The sequence below is a fragment of the Musa acuminata genome, chromosome BXJ2-3 (assembly GCF_036884655.1).
Source record: "Musa acuminata AAA Group cultivar baxijiao chromosome BXJ2-3, Cavendish_Baxijiao_AAA, whole genome shotgun sequence".
Taxonomy (NCBI): domain Eukaryota; kingdom Viridiplantae; phylum Streptophyta; class Magnoliopsida; order Zingiberales; family Musaceae; genus Musa; species Musa acuminata.
Window position 1 is genome coordinate 9,865,036 of NC_088340.1, and position 22,658 is coordinate 9,887,693.

At 40.3% G+C, this 22,658-nt stretch overlaps 4 protein-coding genes across 4 annotated transcripts; all 4 read left to right on the plus strand.

The window, feature by feature from the left end:
- The first annotated feature begins 687 nt into the window (after positions 1 to 687).
- On the plus strand, positions 688 to 1,577 carry LOC103978007 (peptidyl-prolyl cis-trans isomerase). The gene has a single exon (XM_009393704.3). The coding sequence runs from the start codon at positions 775 to 777 to the stop codon at positions 1,291 to 1,293; it is 519 nt and encodes a 172-aa protein (XP_009391979.2). The 5' UTR covers positions 688 to 774; the 3' UTR covers positions 1,294 to 1,577.
- Positions 1,578 to 2,397: 820 nt separating this feature from the next.
- Positions 2,398 to 3,001, plus strand: LOC135607316 (chaperone protein dnaJ 11, chloroplastic-like). Its single transcript, XM_065099058.1, has one exon. The coding sequence runs from the start codon at positions 2,424 to 2,426 to the stop codon at positions 2,826 to 2,828; it is 405 nt and encodes a 134-aa protein (XP_064955130.1). The 5' UTR covers positions 2,398 to 2,423; the 3' UTR covers positions 2,829 to 3,001.
- Positions 3,002 to 5,214: 2,213 nt separating this feature from the next.
- Positions 5,215 to 6,101, plus strand: LOC135607315 (glycine-rich protein 2-like). Its single transcript, XM_065099057.1, has one exon. It carries the CDS (start codon positions 5,281 to 5,283, stop codon positions 5,938 to 5,940), a length of 660 nt encoding a protein of 219 aa, XP_064955129.1. The 5' UTR covers positions 5,215 to 5,280; the 3' UTR covers positions 5,941 to 6,101.
- A 4,269-nt stretch (positions 6,102 to 10,370) lies between these two features.
- LOC103978009 (thaumatin-like protein 1) lies at positions 10,371 to 12,588 on the plus strand. Its single transcript, XM_009393706.3, has 3 exons — positions 10,371 to 10,680; positions 10,753 to 11,431; positions 12,148 to 12,588. Exons 1-3 carry the CDS (start codon positions 10,611 to 10,613, stop codon positions 12,326 to 12,328), a joined length of 930 nt encoding a protein of 309 aa, XP_009391981.2. The 5' UTR covers positions 10,371 to 10,610; the 3' UTR covers positions 12,329 to 12,588.
- The last annotated feature ends 10,070 nt before the right edge of the window (positions 12,589 to 22,658 follow it).

The window sequence follows — 22,658 nt, forward strand, 5'->3', positions numbered from 1 at the left end:
AAACGAATAGCTTTTCTAGGGATAATCTGTTGGTTTCACGTGACACAAGTCACCGGTCCATTGATGAGCAATAGGCTTGTCTTGCAGCCGAGGATGAGCCCAAACATTAGCTACGTGTGACTCGTAGCCCACTCGTGCTGAGATTGGATGCTTGATTGAGCTCGCCAATCCTGTGATTGGGGGACATGATGGCCGAAACCTCATGTTACTGCATCGAGTCAATGTAGCAGTCCGTAGTGACCACGTGCTGCATCTACGCGCTTCGCTTGTGCCATTAGACATGTTAGAATAAATATTTGACATGAACTTTATCTACCTTTGACCGAGTCAAAATGCAGACGACGAGGCCTTGTGACACCAACGCCATCGCGAATGCTTACACTCACGTGAATATCACGTGATAGGCAAACCATTTGGTGGAGCGTATTACGCGTGCGAGCATCTGCTGCCCCACCAGTCACGTGCCGCTCCCCCAGGAATCCCGCATCAAGTGGCGGACAGCATATGCTTTTCCTAACCCAATGGCGATCTTTTAACCATACGCTAGTTAAGCCGAACCCCGCGTCTGCGATCCCATCCTCCTCAAACCCTACCTCAAGAAGATCACGACACGCGTCCTTATTGGACGGAGCAGATTCGTCCTTAGACTAAATATCTCCTCTCGTCGTTTCTCTATAAGAGAGATGGAACCCTAGACGGAGAAGACCATAAGCGAGGAGCAGATCGAAGAGGGGTCTGATTTGCTCACCTGAAATCATAGTCGATCGATTGGAGATGGCCAACCCTCGCGTCTACTTCGACATGTCCGTCGGCGGCTCACCGGTGGGGCGGATCGTGATGGAGCTGTACGCGGACGTGACGCCGAAGACGGCGGAGAACTTCCGGGCCCTCTGCACGGGCGAGAAGGGGATGGGGCGCTCCGGCAAGCCCCTCCACTACAAGGGTTCCTCCTTCCACCGGGTGATCCCCGGGTTTATGTGCCAGGGCGGTGACTTCACTCGCGGCAACGGCACCGGCGGAGAGTCGATCTACGGGGAGAAGTTCGCCGACGAGAACTTCGTGAAGAAGCACACGGGCCCTGGCGTGCTTTCCATGGCGAACGCCGGGAAGCATACTAACGGGTCGCAGTTCTTCATCTGCACCGCGCAGACGTCGTGGCTCGATGGCAAGCACGTCGTGTTCGGCCGCGTGGTGGAGGGGTTGGAGGTGGTGAAGGCCATCGAAGCGGTGGGATCGCAAAGCGGCACCACCAAGAAGCCCGTCGTCGTCGCCGACTGCGGTCAGCTGTCTTAGGAGGATGTAGAGGAGCGCATCCCGATCTATTGGTCTTCGTCGTCGTCGTCTGGAGTGGTGGTCGTCGTAGGAATAATCGACGGTTCACGCCTCTGTGGCCGTCGATCCGGAGTCGTCGTGTGTCGTCATAACTATCCATGTTTAGGTTTCTTGTCATTATCGTCAGCAGGAGCCACCATTGTCATCGTTTGGCTGTCCGCACCGCGTTGCTTTTGTCTTCCCTTTCATGTGTATCACGGAGTTATCCATATCTCTGATCAATAAAATTAGGATTGTTACCAAGATGTCGAATTCGTGACATTGAGATACGTGCGGATATGTTTCTTTATTTAATCAAACGGCTCAGAATGAAAAAAGGACGATGGGCGTTTGTTTCAAGAAAGTGGTGGAAGGACAGCCTCTTGGTCAGGCATCTGTCCTTGAGGGATGGTTGTGAGCAATAATGGCCCTTGGTCGTGAGATTCTGTTGTGATATATCTTTTTCGGGTGGGGTAGGATTGGCTTTGGAAGGCTGCATGTAGCCGCGGCTGCCAATGGAGACACACCATTGCTTTTTCAAAATAGATTCACTGTTGCTGATTCAAATCAAGTTCTGCCCGCTTGGACCGGGCCGAGCCACCTTCTGCCCGTTTGGGCTAGCCCGACCAGGTCCGGTCCATCAGGACTGGAGTGACCCCGGTCTGCGTTTGGGCTGTCATGCGTCGGCTTAGTAACCTTGGCTGTCTGGGTCACCCGAGCCGAGCTGCACCCGCGTTTGTCTTGGGCCTACCATGCCTTATGAGTCGCGCCATGCACATCCTTTCAATCGAATCCTTTCTCAAGATGATACTTGGGGGCGGAATCTTCGTGGTACAGAAAGGTGCAATGGATTGGGGCAAAATTAGGCATTAATGTCTGTGGGCATGATAAGCCAATCCACGTGCGCAATACCGTCGACAGTAAAAGCACGCAGAGCGGATTCAATCACACCTCTGATCCGATTCAGTGGATGTACTGACACGGACCCTCGAGCACACCGATCAAGAGATCATGCCGCTTGTGATCGAATCTTGACCGTCTAAGATTCTCTTCCCTCTTCCATCTGTTCCTATATAATTAACCGACCGGGTCGAATTCGAATCATCTCGTGGATGATGTCGTCGCTGTCGCTCGCCTTCCCCAAATCGTTCCTCCGGAGCCCCTCCCTCCCTCGCCGCCGGCCTCCGAGCTGCTCCGTCGCCGTCGGCTCCTCGTCCGCGACGCTCTACGATGTGCTCGGCGTCGCGGCCGACGCCACGGGCGTTGAGATCAAGTTGGCGTACCGGAGGCTCGCCCGGTCGTGCCACCCGGACGTGGTGGCGGCCCAGGGGAAGGGCGCGTCGGCAGCGGACGAGTTCATGCGCGTCCGCGCGGCCTACGAGATCCTCTCAGACCCAGAGAAGCGCGTCGACTACGACCGAAGGGTTAAGTCGGTGGTGTTCACTGCGCTGAGGACGTCTTGGTGCTCCTCCCAGGACCGCCGCCCACGGACATGGGAGACGGACCAGTGCTGGTAGCAGAAGAAGAGCTGGATCTCAAACCATTGAGCCCCTTATTCTTCCTTGTTATTCCTTGTTATGTACATATCTTCAAGGGTGTTGACAGGTACTGAAAATTTGTGATGCCTTGTATCTGCTTGATGAGAAGCCTGTGAAAGATCGTTTAATCACATTTGTTTCTCTTTGTAGCACAGCCTTCTCTCATCACGCAACATAGTAAGGAGGCATCGTTTCACTGTAAACTCTGACTCAATAGATAGAAAAGAAAGAGATAAAACTCTAAAAGAAAGGAATAATAGAAGGGGCAAATTCTGAAACCTGGGGGCGGTCACTCTCATCGTCCCTTAGCCACTGGGGACATGCAAAAGACAGCGTGATCAAGTCGTTGATCGGCCGTCCCCTTCCAATTGGCTGCGACTCTTCTTACTGGATTTTTTTAATGATTATAATATGTTATGCAAACAGCAATTAAATATTATTTCTTCCCCCACGTTGTGGCTGATTGGAGCCACGTCGGCATGGTCTAGAATCAATCAAATCCGTTTCAATCAAAATTTTTTAAATAAATAAAAATATCTGTATTAAATTAAATTTGATTTTTTTAATTCTTGATAATGTTTTATGAATCGATTCACATAATGGGTTTAACATAAGAAATGTACTATGAAATCAAATCAAACGCAAATAAGTTCATCAAGTTGTACAATCGACCAATAAGAATTAGACAATTATTTTATTGAGAGAGAAGAAGGATACTTAGAACGTTTATTAAAAAATATATATATATATAATATGATGGTGTCATGAGTATCGTCGACTGATGAGTCAGCATTATTGGTTCACTATCGAAGGTGCATGTTCTCTTTGTTGACGTGACAAACCGACATAGGAGGTCCGTAAGGGAGGTGATTCGTTAGGGTCGATCTGACTTTGAAGCGGTGAGATCGGATAGAGGAACTGAGATATGCTCGGTTCTAAGGTCCTCTCTTTGAACGGATGGGTTGTCCTCCGGTCGAAGGGTTGCCTCATGGTTGTGAGGCTGTATCCTTGTAGTGGAGTCGTCTCTTAACCACCGATGATCCTGCACAACAGGTTTGTGTCGACGGCTTTCCAGCTCAACCCATCCGATGCTTAAGTCAGCGAAAGACAGAGGGGGAGGAAGACAACAGTATCAGTCGTGTAAATGAGAGAGTAGAGAGGCTATTGCTTATTAGCGTCCATCGATATTTCATGCGAGCGGTTCGTATGTTATAGGGCAACTATTTTGATCTCATGTTATGCGGAACTATTTCCTCACTTTTTGGTGTCGCTTCATGCGATTTCAGGCAACGTGGATTCTGCTTTCGTCGCTTCTAAGTCGGGTGGCATCGCTTCGGGACGCAATCATTTCTAAGTTGGGCATTGTCATTTCATACCGCTTTGAGATGTGTGCGTGACTTCAACTGGGAGGTTCCATCTGGGGTCTAAGGTGGCTGCCAACTGGGTGGTACCAGAATATCCTCTATCATTCCCCCTCACCATAGAGGTGTACCACGTGTCTCTCGTAGGGGGATTCGAGGTATGTATTTTGTGCGTCTCTCTTAGTGGCTTCATTGCTTTTTTGTCGAAAAAACATATTAGCTCAATCGAGGTGTAGATCTCGATTCTTCATGCTGAGTGTACTACTAAAGAGCACGTAGGCTCGGTCTAGGTGCAAGCCTTCGATCTTCACGTCAAGTGCACGACTAGGGAGCACATAAGCTCGGCCTTGGTGTAGATCTCAAAGTCTTCATGTCGAGGTGCATGAACTTGGGAGCACGTATGCTTGATTGAGGTGCAGGCCTCGGGTCTTCATACCGAGTGCACGATTAAGGAGCGCATAAGTTCAGCCTAGGTACAATCCTCGGGTCTTCATGCTAAGATGCACGGATAGGGAGCTCTAAAAAAATCTATAATTTAGATGGCAACTATACATACAAATATAATTAAGACAATCATCATTTGAAAACTCTACTTGGTTTATCTTGAATGAATAAAATTGTTAAGGTTCACGTACATAAGTGACTTTAAGGAAGAACATACATCACAATATATTTTTTTCTTGATAGAAAAAAAGACGAGTATTATAGTAACAAAAGCCATCTCATCCACGAGCTTAGACTTTATGATTTAGCTGCTCTTGACATTTAATCCGATATTATAGCATACGATCCTATAATTAGGTTACTCGACCAACACCGTCCGTTTTCTTTGATCTTCCCGCCATATCATGATGTTGGTCGTTGGGCCTCTTACTTCCCCACTAAATAAAACCTAGGCTGATCCGACAGTCCGTGTTCCAGATAGCTTCCTGATTGACCGTTCGATTTCGTTTCCCCCTCCCGTTGCTCGCCCAAAGCTACTACGCCTCCATAAGTATCGACCGAAGGGGGGGAGGGAAAACGTGACGCTTCCTTTCTACTGTGTTAGGGTTAGGGTTCCTCTGGTTCGGATGGCGCAGGCGGATGGGCGATCGAGGGGCACGGTTAAGTGGTTCAACAGCACCAAGGGGTTCGGCTTCATCTCGCCGGACGACGGCGGGGAGGACGTCTTCGTCCACCAGTCGTCCATCAAGGCAGAGGGCTTTCGTACCCTCGCCGAGGGGGAGGTCGTCGAGTTCTTGATCACCGAGGGCGATGACGGCCGCGCCAAGGCAGTCGACGTCACCGGGCCCGACGGATCCAACGTCCAGGGCGGCGGCGGTGGCGGCCGAAGGGACGGGTATGGCGGCGGACGCGGCAGTGGGGCGCGCGGCGGGGTGTATGGTGGAGGATACGGGTTTAATGGTGGAGGATGGGGAGGTGGATGGAGGGGAAGGGGTGGCGGTGGGTTCGGTGGCGGTGGAGCTTGCTATAATTGCGGTGAGTCTGGGCATATTGCTAAGGATTGCTACCAGGGAGGAAGCGGCGGCGGCGGCGGGGGCGGTGGCGGTGGCGGCGGTGTTTGCTTTAGCTGTGGTGAGATGGGTCATCTCGCTAGGGATTGCTACCAGGCTAGCGGAGGCGGGGGCGGAGGAGTCAGGTATGGCGGGGGTGGCAGTGGTACCGACCGATCCTGTTTTAATTGTGGCGAGATGGGGCACTTCGCCCGGGAATGCCCTGCCAAGAACTGAGGGTTAATTGCTTGCAAGTTGTGTTCTTTTCTTTTTTGACCACCTTATATTGATAGTTTTAGATTATACGCCGGGCTCGTGTCTTTCCATCTTTTTCATCTCTCTACATGGATGTGTTTTGTTATATTTGCTGTGGTTTAATTTTGATGGATTGTGGCTTATTTTGGGTATGAAAGTTCTCTCAGCCTGCATTTTCTATTATATATATATATATATATATATATATATATATATATATATATATATATATTGTTGTGATTCTGTGCAATTGCGTGCTACATTTCTCATCATCTTTTCTTGTTGCAGGTCGTCTTTCCGTTATTATTTGTGTGCTGTAAACGATTTTACATTATGTAATTGAACTGTGACTTCTTGTTGGTGACTTTATCATCTGTGAACGATATTCCTGTTGTAGGGACGCTTTTGACAGACAATGACAGCCCGCATACTGCAGTAGTTTCTTGTGACATGAATTTACAAAGGTGATGCCTTATTATTATGTGATGGATTTTTATATGGAGATTATTTGCCAACGGTGTTTGTAGGAAAAGTTCCAGTTTCCTTGGGCAACTAGATTTTTGTTATTGCTGCAATCCATGGTTGTAGTACACTGTGCACAAGAGTATTGAGGCTCTTTGCTATTTCTGGTGTTTATCAAAGAATCACATTCTTTTATCATGTTTCTCTTGGAATTCATGTGAAGCACTATGTGAAACACTTGTTGACACTCTTGAAGATTTCAATCTGCATTGAAAGTTAATACTTTAATTAGTAGACTATTTAATCATTTGATGGTTTATACATGTGTCTCATGATTTAGACGTGATCCCTCATCAAACGATGTTACCAATGTGGTTGCTGATGCTCATTGCAATGTTCTTTGCAATATTGTTTTTAGAATCATTCGTGCTTATAGATTCTTTTCTTTTATTATGCTTATTGTCTTTGTTGTTCAGCAATGATTGTAGTTGTGCAGAGATTGAGGATCTTGCGAGTTACAAGTGTTAAATGAGTTGTTGATTGTTAGTTAAATATTCCCCAAGGTTATCGTATAAACTGTCATCAGGTGAGTTCCATTTTAGCCTGCTGCATTAGTATAACATGTTTCTGTTCCTTTAGACGGTTCTGCTTGCTGTCCTGATAATTCAGGGGCATTATTTCTGGACATGAGCCTGTGGGTGCAAGTGGTGAGGGGAAAACACATTAACTGATAAGAAATGTATAATATGCTATGATTGTTTTAAGAATGTGCTTTGTATGTTTTAACTTTTGATGTAAACTAAGATTTCTGATAGGCAATGCTTACACCTGATTTGTTAAATAAGATATTTAGTTGATACAATTGGCAGAAGTCAGGTGCCTCATTACCAGCATAATGGTAAAGCACGATTTAGAATCTCAAAGAATTATGTGATGGCATGTCTTAAAATGACATTTAGTTGCACATTAGAAGTTACTGCAAATTCTTTTGATGGAGATAATATATGTGAAGGAATATCAGAACTGAACCAGTAAAAGTGTCTGTTAAAGTCCCTATGACTCTGTGCCATTTGTTGCATGATTAATCAGAATGGCTTGGTAAAAGTTGGAATCTTCTGTTGAATCATACAAGTGTTTTTCATAGGATTTGTTGGGCTTACATAATGAATTTATGTAAATTTCTTGATTTTTACTGTCTCTACACTTCTCCTTGTTGTGGTATATGCTAATTGCATTTACTGACATGACTATGAGTTTATTTACAAGACCATACTACCAGCATCGGACTTTTACTTCTTATTAGGAGTTCATTTTTCTTGTCTTCAAATAATTTTGACTCTTGCGTGATATTTATATTGGTTCTTGAAATGTGCATCATTCTTTGACATGAGTTGCCATTTTGCCGTTTCTTCCACTGTCAAGTTATTGGACATATTCATTCTAGCTGTTGTGTGAGTGCTTAAACTCTATTTTGTTTAATTTCCACAAGGATTTAATCTTTAATCTTCTGTACAGGATCTTGTGATTTTGGTAAATCCCAGCACTACATGATGCATCTCAGTGCCAAGGACACAATCTTTGCCTGGAGGACAATGTTTATGGTAAGTAAATCAAGATTATTTGTTACTGACTCTCAGTATAATTAACTAAATCTGTGGTATGTGCATCAGATCAAAAGGATAAGAGGGAGTTGGTACAAAAGTGAATTAGTGTTCCATACTATTGTGTTTCTAAATATTTGATCAGGAGAAGCTCAGTTGAATTGTGGTCGTGGATGCAATATCTCAGTTTGATGTTTATATATTGCTCTTTTTGCTACTATGTTTTCTTAGGGAACTGTGATCGCAAGGTTATGATCGGATGGATGTATTACCAGCCTGATCGAATATTATATTATATAATTTATTTATTTTCTGTTATTTGTTTCATGATTTTAGTTGGTATATATTATGGTATATTTGTTTCCATCTGAAGTCAATTTATGCAACAGATTAAGGTCGGTGTTTCCTCTGAAATTAAAGTTCAATAATGATAAATGTTACTTAAATTTGAGGGTTCCCATTTCTTTCAATTTTCTATGTATTTGATTTTTCTCTCAATCCTTCATCGTCATTATGATTTAGTATAGTGGTTGATTAAGAATTAGCCTCATGTAGCAAAGTGATTAAAGAGTCGAGCTTGTGTTGGTTAGACGACCTAATAATTTGGATTAATTTACAATTATAATGTTTGATTCCTCTGATTAATTTCACTCGTACTGTAATAGATATTTTTCTTTTTCATTATAAAAGGCTGATTAACGTTGTTAAAAAAAAAAAAAAATACAACTAAATGTGTTCATACTCAATATGTTATCAAGTAATAGCTGACATTTGTAATGTTTTCATCCCTATATGGTCAAAACATGCATATCTTTTTACAGTTGATTTAGCGTGGAAATTGTACTCTTTTACTATCATTAATAAATTATTACCAATTGATCTAATGAAAAAAGCTACCACGTCATTCATGCAATTGATCTGTCATAGCATAATCTTTTTGGATCAATGTCACTGTTTGCCAATCTAAAAAGAATGCTGTCCGAGGCATCCATATATATATGTATAGGAAGAGAGCAAAAACATCAGCCGTGACTCATCATGTAGCTAGTGGAGATCATGCGCGACTTATCCTCGTCGACGCTTCCAAAAGCGAGTCGCCTCGCCCGACAACGGCGCTCTCTCTCTCTCTCCCCGATGCCTTTTTATCCGACCCCTGCCAAGATGTTGTCAGGTCGATCCATTTGTGTAATAAGCAAAGGGATAAGCTTGCAGTTTCCTGCTCCGCCTATCGTTGCCCCTCATTGCATTGTTTATAGCGTGCATGGAGATCAGCGATAAGAGAGGAAGGAAGGAGGGAGGGTGGAAAACATCTGCATGGGAGGTCTGCGGAGGCAGCAAGACGACCAAGTGCGCGGTGACAGGAGGAAGCTTCTTTTGTAAAGAGAAAAATGTAAAAGGACTGGTGAAGGAGAAAGGCCTCATCATCTCTTATCCCATTCATGCATCTTTACACGGCAGCCAGCCATATGGTTCATAGATCTCTCCGCCTTGATCCGTTGCTTACTAGGAAAGATTGTGGGAATGCAGTATGACCCAGCCTCTTAGCTCACGTTACAAGTAGCTATAATATTAACAGTACGATTGGCCCATCACAGCGAAGCCACCATGTGGTGCTCCCCGCTATCCCTGCCCACATCATTTGCTGCCATTTGCAGAACTCTCTGCAAACTTACCACTCTTTGATCTGGCATGCACACCGCTCCCGCATTGGGACTGATGAGTCGACAAACCTGGACGGGATCTTCTGGTGTCGATCGAATCATGGCTTCTCGACAGCTTCTTGTTTCTCTTTCGTATCTGCTCATCTTATGATCCAAAGTTTCTTGTGATTTGGTTTCCTCCGTTCTTCTCCGTGTTCTTTGTTTTCTTGTTCGCGTTACTCCATCCTTCCATCTTCCCTTCGTTCTGCTTTTCTCCACATGGTCGCTGGGTCCCGCATCTTCCCTCCAACCACACGATAGGTACCGGAGCGCGGATCTCAGACATAAGCGAACCTACGTGCATCTTCCCGAAAAGGGGTGGTCAAAATTGCACGTGAATAAAGTTTGACTTTCTACATCGACGAGCGTCCTCATGCCACGTGGCCCTTTCATTGGACGGCTCAGGTGCCCCCTGCTTCGCCATATACTGCCCAACCGTCACGTAAATCACAGTGAAAATAATTATATATATATCCACTGACTTTGATGGGTTTAAATCACACCCACACTCCTAACATCTACATATTATTTAACCACACACACACACACACACACACACACACAATTAAGGACAACACCATTAAGGAGTCGTAAACGATGAGCTAACAGGAATTCAGCCTCATGTCAATCTTCCACCACAGCAAACAAAAAGAGTAGCTCAGGTCGATCACCGTTCGTTGTTCTTTCCTCATTACTGCTATTGTAAGCGTCAGCAAAGTCAACTCGTTTGGCTTCTGCCTGCCTATATAAAGCACCAGTAGAGTACATCCACCTCCCCATCCCCGTTCGACTTCCTCCGGTGGCATTGTAACTGTAGCCTCCCTCTCGGAGTCGCACCTCATCCTCTCCCACCCATTCCCTTCAATTTCCCCTGTAGAACAGCTCTTCGATGTCTCATATCTTGTTGTTGCAGAACTTGATCTCCTTGTCCCTTGTGATGTGTCTCCGCTTCCTCACAGGTATACATGGTTTCAGATGATGATGTGATTGATTTAGGTGGCGTTAATGGCTGATTTGGTGCGTATGCACAGGAGAGAGCGTCACATTCGCGTTCGTGAATAGATGTGGTGACACGATTTGGCCGGGCGTGCTGTCCAATTCAGGCAGCTCGAAGCTGGAGACCACCGGCTTCGAGCTCCCCGCCGGCGCTAGCCGCACCCTCCTGGCCCCTTCCGGCTGGTCCGGCCGCTTCTGGGCTCGCACGGGATGCTCGTTCGACGCGGCCGGACGCGGCTCCTGCGCCACCGGCGACTGCGGGTCCGGCCAGGTGGAGTGCAACGGCGCCGGGGCTGCTCCACCTGCGACGCTCGCGGAGTTCACGCTCGACGGAAGCGAGGGGAAGGACTTCTACGACGTGAGCCTCGTGGACGGCTACAACCTGCCGATGGTGGTGGAGGTCACCGGCGGAGACGGGTGCGCTGCCACGGGGTGCGCCGCGGACCTCAACCGCCGGTGTCCCGCGGAGCTGAAACTCGGGGACGGTGACGCCGCGGCGTGCCGCAGCGCGTGCGAGGCGTTCGGGCGGCCGGAGTTCTGCTGCAGCGGCGAGTACGACAGCCCGACCACGTGCCGGCCGTCCGTCTACTCGGCGATGTTCAAGTCCGCGTGCCCGCGCTCGTACAGCTACGCCTACGACGACGCCACCAGCACCTTCACCTGTGCCGGAGCTCAGGGATACTCCATCACCTTCTGCCCTGAATCCTCCCCAAGGTATTCATTCATTCATGTCCACCATTAACGTCTTCTCCCAAAGAGAGCAGTATAAGAACATGAGACAACAGTAAAAGAACCAAAGAACTGAGAGAGAGAGAGAGAGAGAGAGAGAGAGAGAGAGAGAGAGAGAGAGGCTTAAGTACATAGAAAGAGAGCTTTAGAAAAGTCAAATTTCGATGTTCCTCCCCTTGCATCTCTCATTCCACGGACCTTTTTCTTGGAGGCAGAAAAATAGTATGAACAATTTTGTGTTCTTGATGGGGGATCGGTGAATGCCATATTCACCCCACGTCAAACTTTCTTGGTCCACCTCGATGAGGAACTCTTCCATTTTGACCTCTTAAAATAATCTCTTCTTTTGCTTTCTCTTTCCATTCTTGTCTTTCCCTGGAAGGTTTAGTAGGAGGAAGGACAAGATAAGGAAAGGGGAAAAGAGGCTTTAGGCTTTAGCACACCCCTCTTTCTTCTTTTGCTTTGTTCTTTCCCCACCATGCATGGTGGTGATCCAGTTTCAGAAGCTAGTGGGTGGTGGTGGTGTCTGAGTTCTAAAGTGACTTGGGTATATCTGTAAAAAAAAAGCAGGATTCCACAGCTTTTTTTCTTTCTTCAGCTTATATGTCTGATCAGTAGGTTATTGTTTGTCAAAGTAATTGACATATGTTTGATCTAATGTACCTCAAATAAATGATTTGTTTCATGGTGTTGTTTGACAGCCAAAAAGCCACCAAGAATTCTGCACCAAAAACAACAGAACCAGTGATGGAAGATGACTCTTGGCTGGCAAGCTTGGCCTCTGGAGATGGTGACCCAACAAGGAGGAGAGCTTCCTCTCTACTCCCAGCATCATTAACTGTTGCAGTGACCACTACTGGTCTCCTATTTGCATTCTTTTAAATGCGGAAAGGTGCCACTCTCTTTAGGGAATCAGAACAAAGGTCTTTTGGACAAGATCAAGATAGGGGGTGCAGACCTTCAACACAATTCTCTTCTTAAAGGAGTTTGACTAAGATCCCATGGGGGGCTGATGTGTGATGGTGGTGGTAACTCCAGCATAGTTTAGTGTGCTGTTCCAATTAGATATTTCTTTTCATTCTTAAGTCAATTTGTAGTATGGTTGCCATCTGTTAATATAAACAAGATGTGATTGTGAAACATGAGCCCGACTTTGGTACATTATCGAGAGGTGATTGATTCTTTCTTCCACTTCTTTTCTTTTCTGAGTGAAGATGTGGAAACTGTGGTTTGATGGTAGTCAGATTTATGTGATGCTCTTTCTTTCTTTCCTCGAGGATCTATTGACCTTCCTTTACCTAAATTAGAGGCTTAGGATTTTTTTTTCTTTTAAAATTGATGATAATTTTCAAAGTCAAATTGATTGGAATTAATATTCCAAATTTCAAAATTACTTCCTTTCTCCTTTTATTTGTCTCCATCTTATCTTATTCGTATGGATTTTTTTTCCTCACCTAATTAAGACTTATTATTATTTTTATTGAGTCTAAATTAAACTAGTCAAGGTTAAATATATGAAATCATGATCCAATCCGGTAATATGTAATATGACACGGCTCTTTCGATTCTTACTTTCGTAGAACTATTTTTTTTAACCATCTTTCAATCTCTATGCATACTTACTAACAATTTTGAAACTTTTTTTTTTTTGCAAGAAGAAACATTTCATGTAGAGAGAGGATTTACCTTTGTCCGATTTGTTTTGGAAAATGAAGTGCTGATTACCAGCCAACAAAATTTGGATTTGAATTTGGGATCAGAATGCTGATTGACCAATTTGGTTTTCTTTAATTTGTTTATCAATATTATTACATGGAAGAATGAGACATGATTTATTAATTTTATATTTTTAACATATGCCCGAAAATGATTCAGATATCATTATATATATATATATGTATGTATATATATTATCAATGGTTCATTAATCTATATTCCTATCATTTTTGGATCATTCAAATCAAATTTCTTTCCTAAAAAAAATCAATCTCTTTATGTAAAAAGTGAAAATAGAACTAATAAAAATTTCTTTTCAATTCGTTTCACATGCTTAATACCTCATTGAAGATTTTTTTTTGTCATACAAATCACGATTTGTTATTTTTTTTAGTTTCATTTTCCCCAAAGTACTTATGATAAAGTTTGACAAAATAAAAACATGAATTTTTTTAAGTAATTTATCAAATACTAATAACCAAATAAAAGAATATATTTAAACACATGCATGCTATCTTCATACATCATTCAATTCTCTTTGTTCTTCTCTTCTCATTAATGTTAATGTTAATTATATATTTCTTTCTGTACTTAGATTCTCTTAGTATCATCATCCCTCTACTTAATAAATTTACATTTAGATTCTTATAATTCTGAAAGCAAAATAAATAATTTTATTTATCCTAATATTGTTAGTTACATTAATAACAAGCATAATACGTAAAAAGTAATGAACAAAAGGATAATTTTAACATACCTTCTGTTTTCGACATATGAGATATTGAAATTATTTTTTTACTGATAAAATCAATACAAACATAATGAATATCAAAATTATTTTTTTTTATTTTTTTATTTTTATATGGATTTAGTATATGATGTCATATGTTATATTTTTCATCCATACAACTAATAGGAATACATAAGATTATTTATTTTATTTTTAAAACTATAAAAATCTCAATATTATGCATAAGTCAAACCATTCCTTGAATTAATGTATCGGCTTTCTTGGCCGAGTTGGAAAAGAATCTGACTTTATAAATAAATGGGGGGAAGCTTTTTTTTGTTTTGATGTATTCTCTCTGTCCACATGACTTTGGAAAGAGAATATACATCTGCCGTTCAATTATTGCGGATGTTTGTGACCCCAAAGCAATCCACTTCGTGATGGGACTATTGCTATATCTACTGCAAGAAATGCCACACAATGCTGAAAGCTTGGAAATTGGGATATCCCTTTTTCTTATTTTATGTTGCGAGCAGTGAAAATTTTATATATTAGCTTGGATTTTTCTTTTAGTGCGAAGAATTAAGCAGCTGCAAAGACTATTCTGATCTCTGTGATGCATGACCGGTGGTTAGATCGAAAAAAAATAAGAAATAGATCATTAATCGATCTGATTCACTTATTAAATCGATTGTGTTAAAAGAATAGAATGAACGTGTTGACCCCATCAGTTTTTAGATAACCCGCATGAGTTGACTGAATTAAGGAAAACTGTTTCGGTTTTTTAATATATCTAAGATTACTTAAATGCCCATAACTTATATATTTTTATTAATTATTTATTTTAAAAGATATTTAAATAAATTTTGAATTAGAGTTAAATTGAGAAAGAAAATATCCCATCTATTGTTGATCGACAAATGCGATCACTCTCAATAATGCTATTGTTGACAAGAAGCTATCGATAATGAATCAAATATAAAAAACGTCATCGCTAGCAAGCAAACCATAGGACATAATAGATACAACACAAACAAATCGTTTAAATTTAATAAATCAAAATCAGATAACGTTCTTTCACGGATGCTAATAAGTAAATCTAAATATAAAATAGATTTAAAATATTTTTATAAATTAAAATATTTAATTTTAAAATATATTTTTAATACAAATTGTAAGCATAAAATCCATAATATGTTAATATTTTATGAAAAACTTCAATGTTAAAAACTAAAGTGAAATAATGATATATCAAATTTATAATATATACCTTTATATGAACTATAAAGGGAACCATATTTATCTTTTTTTTCTTCTTATTATTGATTGTTATTAGTGATAGATTAGGGACAAGAGGAAGATGAAAAAATATTTATAATATATTAATAATTAATTTTTTTTAAAGATCCTATCTTTTTATTGGTGAGATCAAAGATCTAAGATAGTAATTCAAAAAAATCCCTCTTATCAAATTATTTTATAAAAAATATATTATAATTATTTTTTATTAATAATTATAATTTGAATCCAATCAAATTTATAATATATTATATTCCTAGATCACTGAGGTTATTCGTTATGTTGAAATTAGACCTTGAGCTGACCTAGATTAAGAATTCATAGCACGATACAACATCCTTGAGTGCTCTTAGGAGGAAATCCATGGGTACCACGATAGTGATAGGAATGAGTCAGCACGGGGGGTGAATTAGTACAGCGGTAAAAATTACGTCAGTTTGAAATCTTTCGTTCGATTAAAGCCGATTTCGGAAAGATAACTTGAAATTGAAAGCGTACAGAAGCGTAGTAAGTAAAGACATTAAAAGAAATGCAAACTAGATTTTATAGTGGTTCGGTCGTCGTGACCTGCATCCACTTCCGATTCCTCCTCTGTCGAGGCCACCGGCATCCACTATTGGTCTTCCTTCAATAGACGAAGACCAACCACCTTTTATAGCCCTTTCTCCTTTTACCGAGTTTAGGAGATAACCCTTACACCCCCACTTACTCATCTTTCAAACTATTCTAACACTTAGATTTTTGAGAGGAGTTCACACAAGATTATAGCAGCGTTTCTTTCTTTTTTACTCTCAATTCTTGTGTATGTTAATCAAGGATGAGAAGGGTATTTATAGGCCTCAAGTTGATTCAAACTTGGAGCCTAAAAATATTTCATCCTGGGTTTCCCGAGTCCTAGCGGTACCACCGCCTACAGCACTGACACTGAGTGGTACCACCTGTTAGTCATAGGTGCCCAACAAGCCAATCACGTGTGTGATGGCACGTATGACTTGATACAGAATCTTTTTTTGCTTATTATATTTTGGCATATATCACTTTATAACTATTGCATATATGCATATATATATATATATTGTGATGTCATTGGATTTGTGCAATGAGAATCGGATCGTAATGAGATCACGAAAATGAGATCGATTCACCTTTAAACACATATCCTAAGTAATCCCGGTCATAGGTTACTCGAGAGGGACATCGTGATAACCAAACATACTAGTGTGTTGTATACCCGTCCATATGATGGATGCAGCGGGTCTCATAGCTGCTCGTGTAGGGACACTAGGGATACAGTACAAGTGCTCATTGGAGAATGAGTTCACTGATTGATCCGCTTACAGAATGCTGGATGGTTGATGATGCCTTATTGTCAGACAACGATTTCGAAGTCCTAGTGGTATATCTGGTCCTTAGACTTGAGACACTAAAGATGTCCTGTATGAGTGCTCCACTCTTTGATACCAGACTTATAGGTTTGGTTGTCCCAGATCTAGTACAGCTGATCATTGGGAGTAGTAGTCGACCTTACAAGGGCTATTGAGTGTCAATAGAGGATCATTCACTCTCGGTGTCATGAGAGGAATATCCCATGTGTTCTTGCTCGGACAAATCCTTGGCCAGGGTCATTCGGGTTGAGAGAGAAAGATTGCTTCAGGAGAATCCGATTAGAGCGAGACTCGAGTAGAAACCGTATGGGTCTGACAGCACCATGCTCGATATATGGTCTCTGAGATATTAGATGGATGAGGAACTATAGGTACACGGTAACTGAAGATAGACAGGTCCAATGGATTGGATTCCCCTGTATCGTTTGGGGACTACGGCGTAGTGGCCTAGTACGTCCGTAGTCAATGAGTCAAGTGAATTATTACAGAGATAATAATTCACTGAGTTAGAAGGAGTTCTTACATTATGACTCATGGCCAGCTCGATATTGGGCCTAGAGGGTCACACACATATGGTAGGCATTGCGATGAGTAGAGGTTCAGATATGAGATATCCGAATGAGCCCTTGTCTTATTGGATATCCAATAAGCCCCTGAATTATTGGATCCTATGGACGAGATCCAATAAGAGCCCATGAGAGATTATTGGATAGAGATCCACTAACCTAAAAGGCTTGGGTTATTGGATGTAGATCCAATGCCCACTAGGCGAGGATCCATTAGGGTTTGACAGGGGACCTCTATAAATAGGAGGGATTCAGAGCCTCATAGGCTAGAGCCTTTGCTTGCCTCTCCTATTCTCCTTCCCCTCTCTACCTCAGAGCAGGCTTGGAGTTTTGAGGAGCGTTGTTGCAACCCTACTGTGTGGATCACCGCTAGAGAGGAGGACGCTTGACTTCCTTCACCCTCTCCTAAGGATCTGCAAGAAAACATGGATATACGATCTCTTTAGGTCACACAATCTATTTTATATGTAGTTTTTCCAATTTCGTGGATTTTGTGCACCAATCTTTGCACGACGACGAATATCTCTTTGAGAATCGGGGATTTTGTTTTCTTATTCTTCCGCTGCGCATGTGATGTCGCCCCCAAAGATTTTCCCAACACCACCACCTAGTCTGACGATACCAACACCTGGGAGACTGTGTCTGGGTGGTACCACCACCTGACACTGCCACTGAGCGGTACCATTGCTTGACATAGTCTCGTAGATTGTGCCACGACGGTGCCACATGTTGGGTCACTATTTGGGCCTTTCATTAGGCCCAACATAGTCCACACATGGGACCAACTAGCCTCTAATTGGGTTGGCCCATTTCTAATCCCAATTATATGCTAATTACGAAATTTAAGATATTTACTAAGCTAAACAAGTCCATAAGTCTAGGTTTCTTTCGGCGAGCTTCTGGTGATCTTCCGGCGAACTTTCGACGATCTCTTGGTAATATTCCAACGGACTCCCGACAAGCTCCTAGACTTCAATACGATCTTCTTGGCGAGTTCTGATGAGCTTTTTTGGCAAGCTCCTGGACTTCTCGATCAATTCTAGCAAAACTTCCGACGAACGTTCGGACTTCCGACGAACTCTCGAACTCTCAATGAAATCGCGTTCTTGACTCCGAGACTTCATTTTGCTTTATGCCTTACTATCATAGTTAATCCTGCACACATAAAACCTACTTCGATCTAGATAATTATTTCAAAGCAAATCAAGTGTTGTTCGGCATGTTATTGGTTTATCGATGCTTCGTTAGAATCTTCGGCGCATCGTCCTCTCTTGCGGCCTATTGCCCAATCGACCAGTTGACCTCCACAACTCCGATTTACTTGACGTAATTTTTGCTCTTTTTGGCCCGATATCCAAACTCATGGCCCGAAGCCTTTTGCCGATACGTCGACCGATTATTCGGCTCGACGTCCAATCTTTTGACATGTTTTTCTCTGGCCCAACATGATTATTCCTGCTTTAATTGTCTCTCCCTGATTGAAGCATCCCGCGTCACTCAAAATATAGATCAAATCATAAATACTATCAATTTGTTTATTATCAAAATCCGAGATTCAACAATCTCCTCATTTTTTTATGATGATAACTAATTGATGACGGAGTTTAAACAAACTCCCCCTATCAATATGCCATATTGATAGAACTCGTGGATTCAAAAATGCAAGAAATATGTTATCATAAAATTATGCATAACATTATACTTCTCCCCCTTTGTCATCAACAAAAAGGAGAAGTGCAACTTTCAAGTATTTGAGATATAAGCTTTACAACATTACATAATAAACATAATATCAAGTTTTATCATCATTGCAGTTTGTAAGCTAGCAAATTTAGCAAGTATTACATCATATTAGAACATGCAAGCTAGCAAATTTTATATCACTTTACAATATGTATAATAATCAAATTATCATTAACTTTAAAGATATGCAAGATTGTAAATTTTTTAAGTTTACATTTTTGCTTCTCTTTTAAGATGAGCAAGCTGGCAAGTTTTGCTCTCTTTGCGATGTGTAAGCTAATAAGTTTTCACTTCTTCTTCCACATATCATCATTCAAGCTAGTAGATTTAAAGATGTGCAAGTTAGCATATTTGCTTTTCTTTATGATGTTCAAACTAGCAAGTTTTTGAAATGTATAAGATAGCATCGTTTTTGCATTTTCTTGAAATGTGTAACTTAGCAAACATTGTTTCTCTTGAGATTTGCAAGATAGCACTTCTTGGTTCTCTTTTAAGATAAGCAAGCTAACAAGTTTTGCTCCCCCTTTATCATTGTCAAAAGAAGAGAAGAATACAATATTGTAATTCTTTTCCCTTTACATCAATTTTCATATCATGACAAAGATAACAAGAAAAATTTGGTGATGAGATATACTTCATGAATACAAGGAATTATGCATAGTAAAAATCATATCATAAAATATAAGATCATATGATAATTTCAAGAATTCACAAAAAAAATTATGATTCATTTGACAAAAAGATTGTCGATTCATGCATTTGAATAAATATTTTTAAACCATCATCACTTCAACTCATCATGCATAATTTTAAAATGTCAAATAATCAAACATGATACAAACATTTATTTTCAAAACATTTATCATTATTTTCAACTTATTCAATTTCCTTTCTCCCCTTTGTCATTGTAAATAAGAAAGAAGAAGAGGGAAATTTTTTAATGGTGTAATTCATTTACTTCTTACATCAATGCTCTAAGCATAATATAAATACAAAGGTAATCATATGAAATTCATGACATGAAAGATAAAAGATCAAGAGAGATCAATTTACAAATGATTCATCTTGACAAATCTCCTTTTCTAGTAAATAACAAAAAAAAACTTAGGAGATTACTCTTCAAAAGAAATTAGAAGCTATGAATTCCAAAAAGATATTCTCTTTAGTAAATCATAAAAAGAAATAGGAAGAAAAAGATCTCAATTCATATAAAGATCTCAAGTATCAAATATCAAGAAATCAAGATCGTGATTTGGATTAATAACTCGTTCAAATCTAAGTCATCAAAATCACTTTAATAGTTCAAGAGATTCATAAAATAACATAAATAGATTTATTAATCTCTTTTTGAAAAATCGATAAGATAGAGAAAAAAAATTTTTTGAAGGAGAAAGCTTTTCTCTTTTTACGTGTTTTAATTTATATGATTTACGTGTTTCAATGTCACATGATTGATTTTATATAAGCATGCCCAAATTTTTATGCTAAATAAAAACATGCATCAACATTTAAAATAGAAAAAGAAATGACAAAGATCGATAAGCCATTAATCACAAGAATCATCATGTATAATTTTGAAAAATAAACTCATTAAGCATGATTTTAAATCATTACTTCAAATCAAACATGATTTTATTAAAGATAAAGCATCTTCACTCAAAATCATCACGACAAAAAATATAACACATTAAATGTAAGACTTCTTTAAACAAGAGATTTGATTTATCATTTTAATTCTAATGATAATATATTTTCCTTTTTATGTGATTTGATTTATCATATTTAAAACCAAAAAGCAATACAAAATCATCACAATACACATAATTATTTATAACATACAAGGAATTAATCGTTAGATTTAAATCTAATATTTTTGTTGTATTTTATCGTTATCATTTTCAAAATTAGCTAGAAAAAAGAAGCATGACATATTTTTTTTTATAATTTTTTTATTTTTTACTAACAACTCATGAAAAAAATCAAATAATTTTAAAATAAAGTAAAAGAGTTTTGTTTGAGTTGTTTACAAAGACGTTAAGGTGTAGTTTGTCACTTCATCTTCATCGGTTTGCTTCTCGTCTTCGGATATATTCGTTTCGTCCTAATTTGTGTTCTTTTTAAGTTTATTTTATTTTTTAATTTTGTTTTAAGAACTTTTTTGTCAAGAGTGCAAAGTCATTATCATAATCCTCATCACTTAAATATTCTTTCAAGTGATCTTTATGAGTTCTTAATGTCATATTATTCATGTTTTTTTGAAGGTTATTCTCAAGCTCTTTATGAGCATTGCAAGTCATTTCAGATGTCAATAATGAACCGATAAGTTCTTCAAGTGGAAAAATATTGAGATCTTTTGCTTCTTGTATTGCCATTATTTTAGGATCCAAACTTTTTGGAAGAGATCTTAATATCTTATTAATAAGCTCAAAATTTGAAAAACATTTGTCAAATGCTTTTAAACCATTGACAACATCCGTAAAATAGGTGTCCATATCTCTAATGATTTCGCTTGGTTTCATATAAAATAATTCAAAATCACGCATCAAAAGATTAACTTTAGAATCTTTAACCCTACTTGTGCCTTCGTGTGTGATTTCAAGAGTGTGCCTAATATTGAAAGCCGTTTCGCAAGTAGAAATTCGATTAAATTCATTTTTATCTAAAGCGCAAAATAGAGCATTCATAGCTCTAGCATTTAAAGAAAAAGTCATTCTTCTCTAAATCATTCCAATGGTTAATTAGAAGAGAAGACATTTGAAAACTGCTTTCGATAATATTCCATAAATTCAAATCCAAAGAAAGAAAGAAAACTCTCATTCGAGTTTTCTAATATATGTAGTCCGTCCTATTGAACATGGGAGGACGAATGTGAGAGTGAGCATCTTGAAAGTAGAAAAGAGTCATTTCTCTTATGTGTTAAACCAAATGAGAAAAACTAGACTTTGATACCAACTGATAGGAATGAGTCGACAATAAGAGGGGGGGGGGGGGGTGGTGAATTAGTGCAGTGGTAAAAATTACGTCGGTTTGAAATCTCTTGTTCGATTAAAGCCGATTTCGGAAAGATAGCTTGAAATTGAAAGCGTACGGAATCGTAGTAAATAAAATAGTTTGCAATGTAAGTAAAGACCTTAAAGAAATGCAAACCAGATTTTATAATGGTTTGATCGTCGTGACCTACATCCACTTCCGATTCCTCCTCCGTTGAGGCCACCGGCATCCACTATCGGTCTTCCTTCAATAGGCGAAGACCAACAACCTTTTACAATTCTTTCTCCTTTTATCGGGTTTAGGAGATAACCCTTACACCCCCACTTACTCCTCTCTCAAACTATTATAACACTTAGATTTTTTAGAGGAGTTCACACAAGATTACAGCAGTGTTTCTTTCTTTTTCACCCTCAATTTTTGTGTATGTTAACCAGGGATGAGAGGGATATTTATAGGTCTCAAGTTGATTCAAACTTGGAGCCTAAAAATATCTTCTCTTGGATTTTCCGGGCCCATGTTAGGCGGTACCATCACTTGGGAGATTGTGTCTGGGCGGTATCACCGCCCAGACTAGCGGTACCACCGCCTGACATAGTCTCAAAGATTGTGCCACGACGGTACCACCTGTTGGGTCACTATTTGTGCCTTTCATTGTGCCCAACATAGTCTATACATGAGCCCAACTGGCCCCTAATTGGGTTGGCCCAATTCCAATCCCAATTATGTGATAACTACGAAATTTAAGACATTTACCATGCTAAACAAGTCTGTAAGTCTAGGTT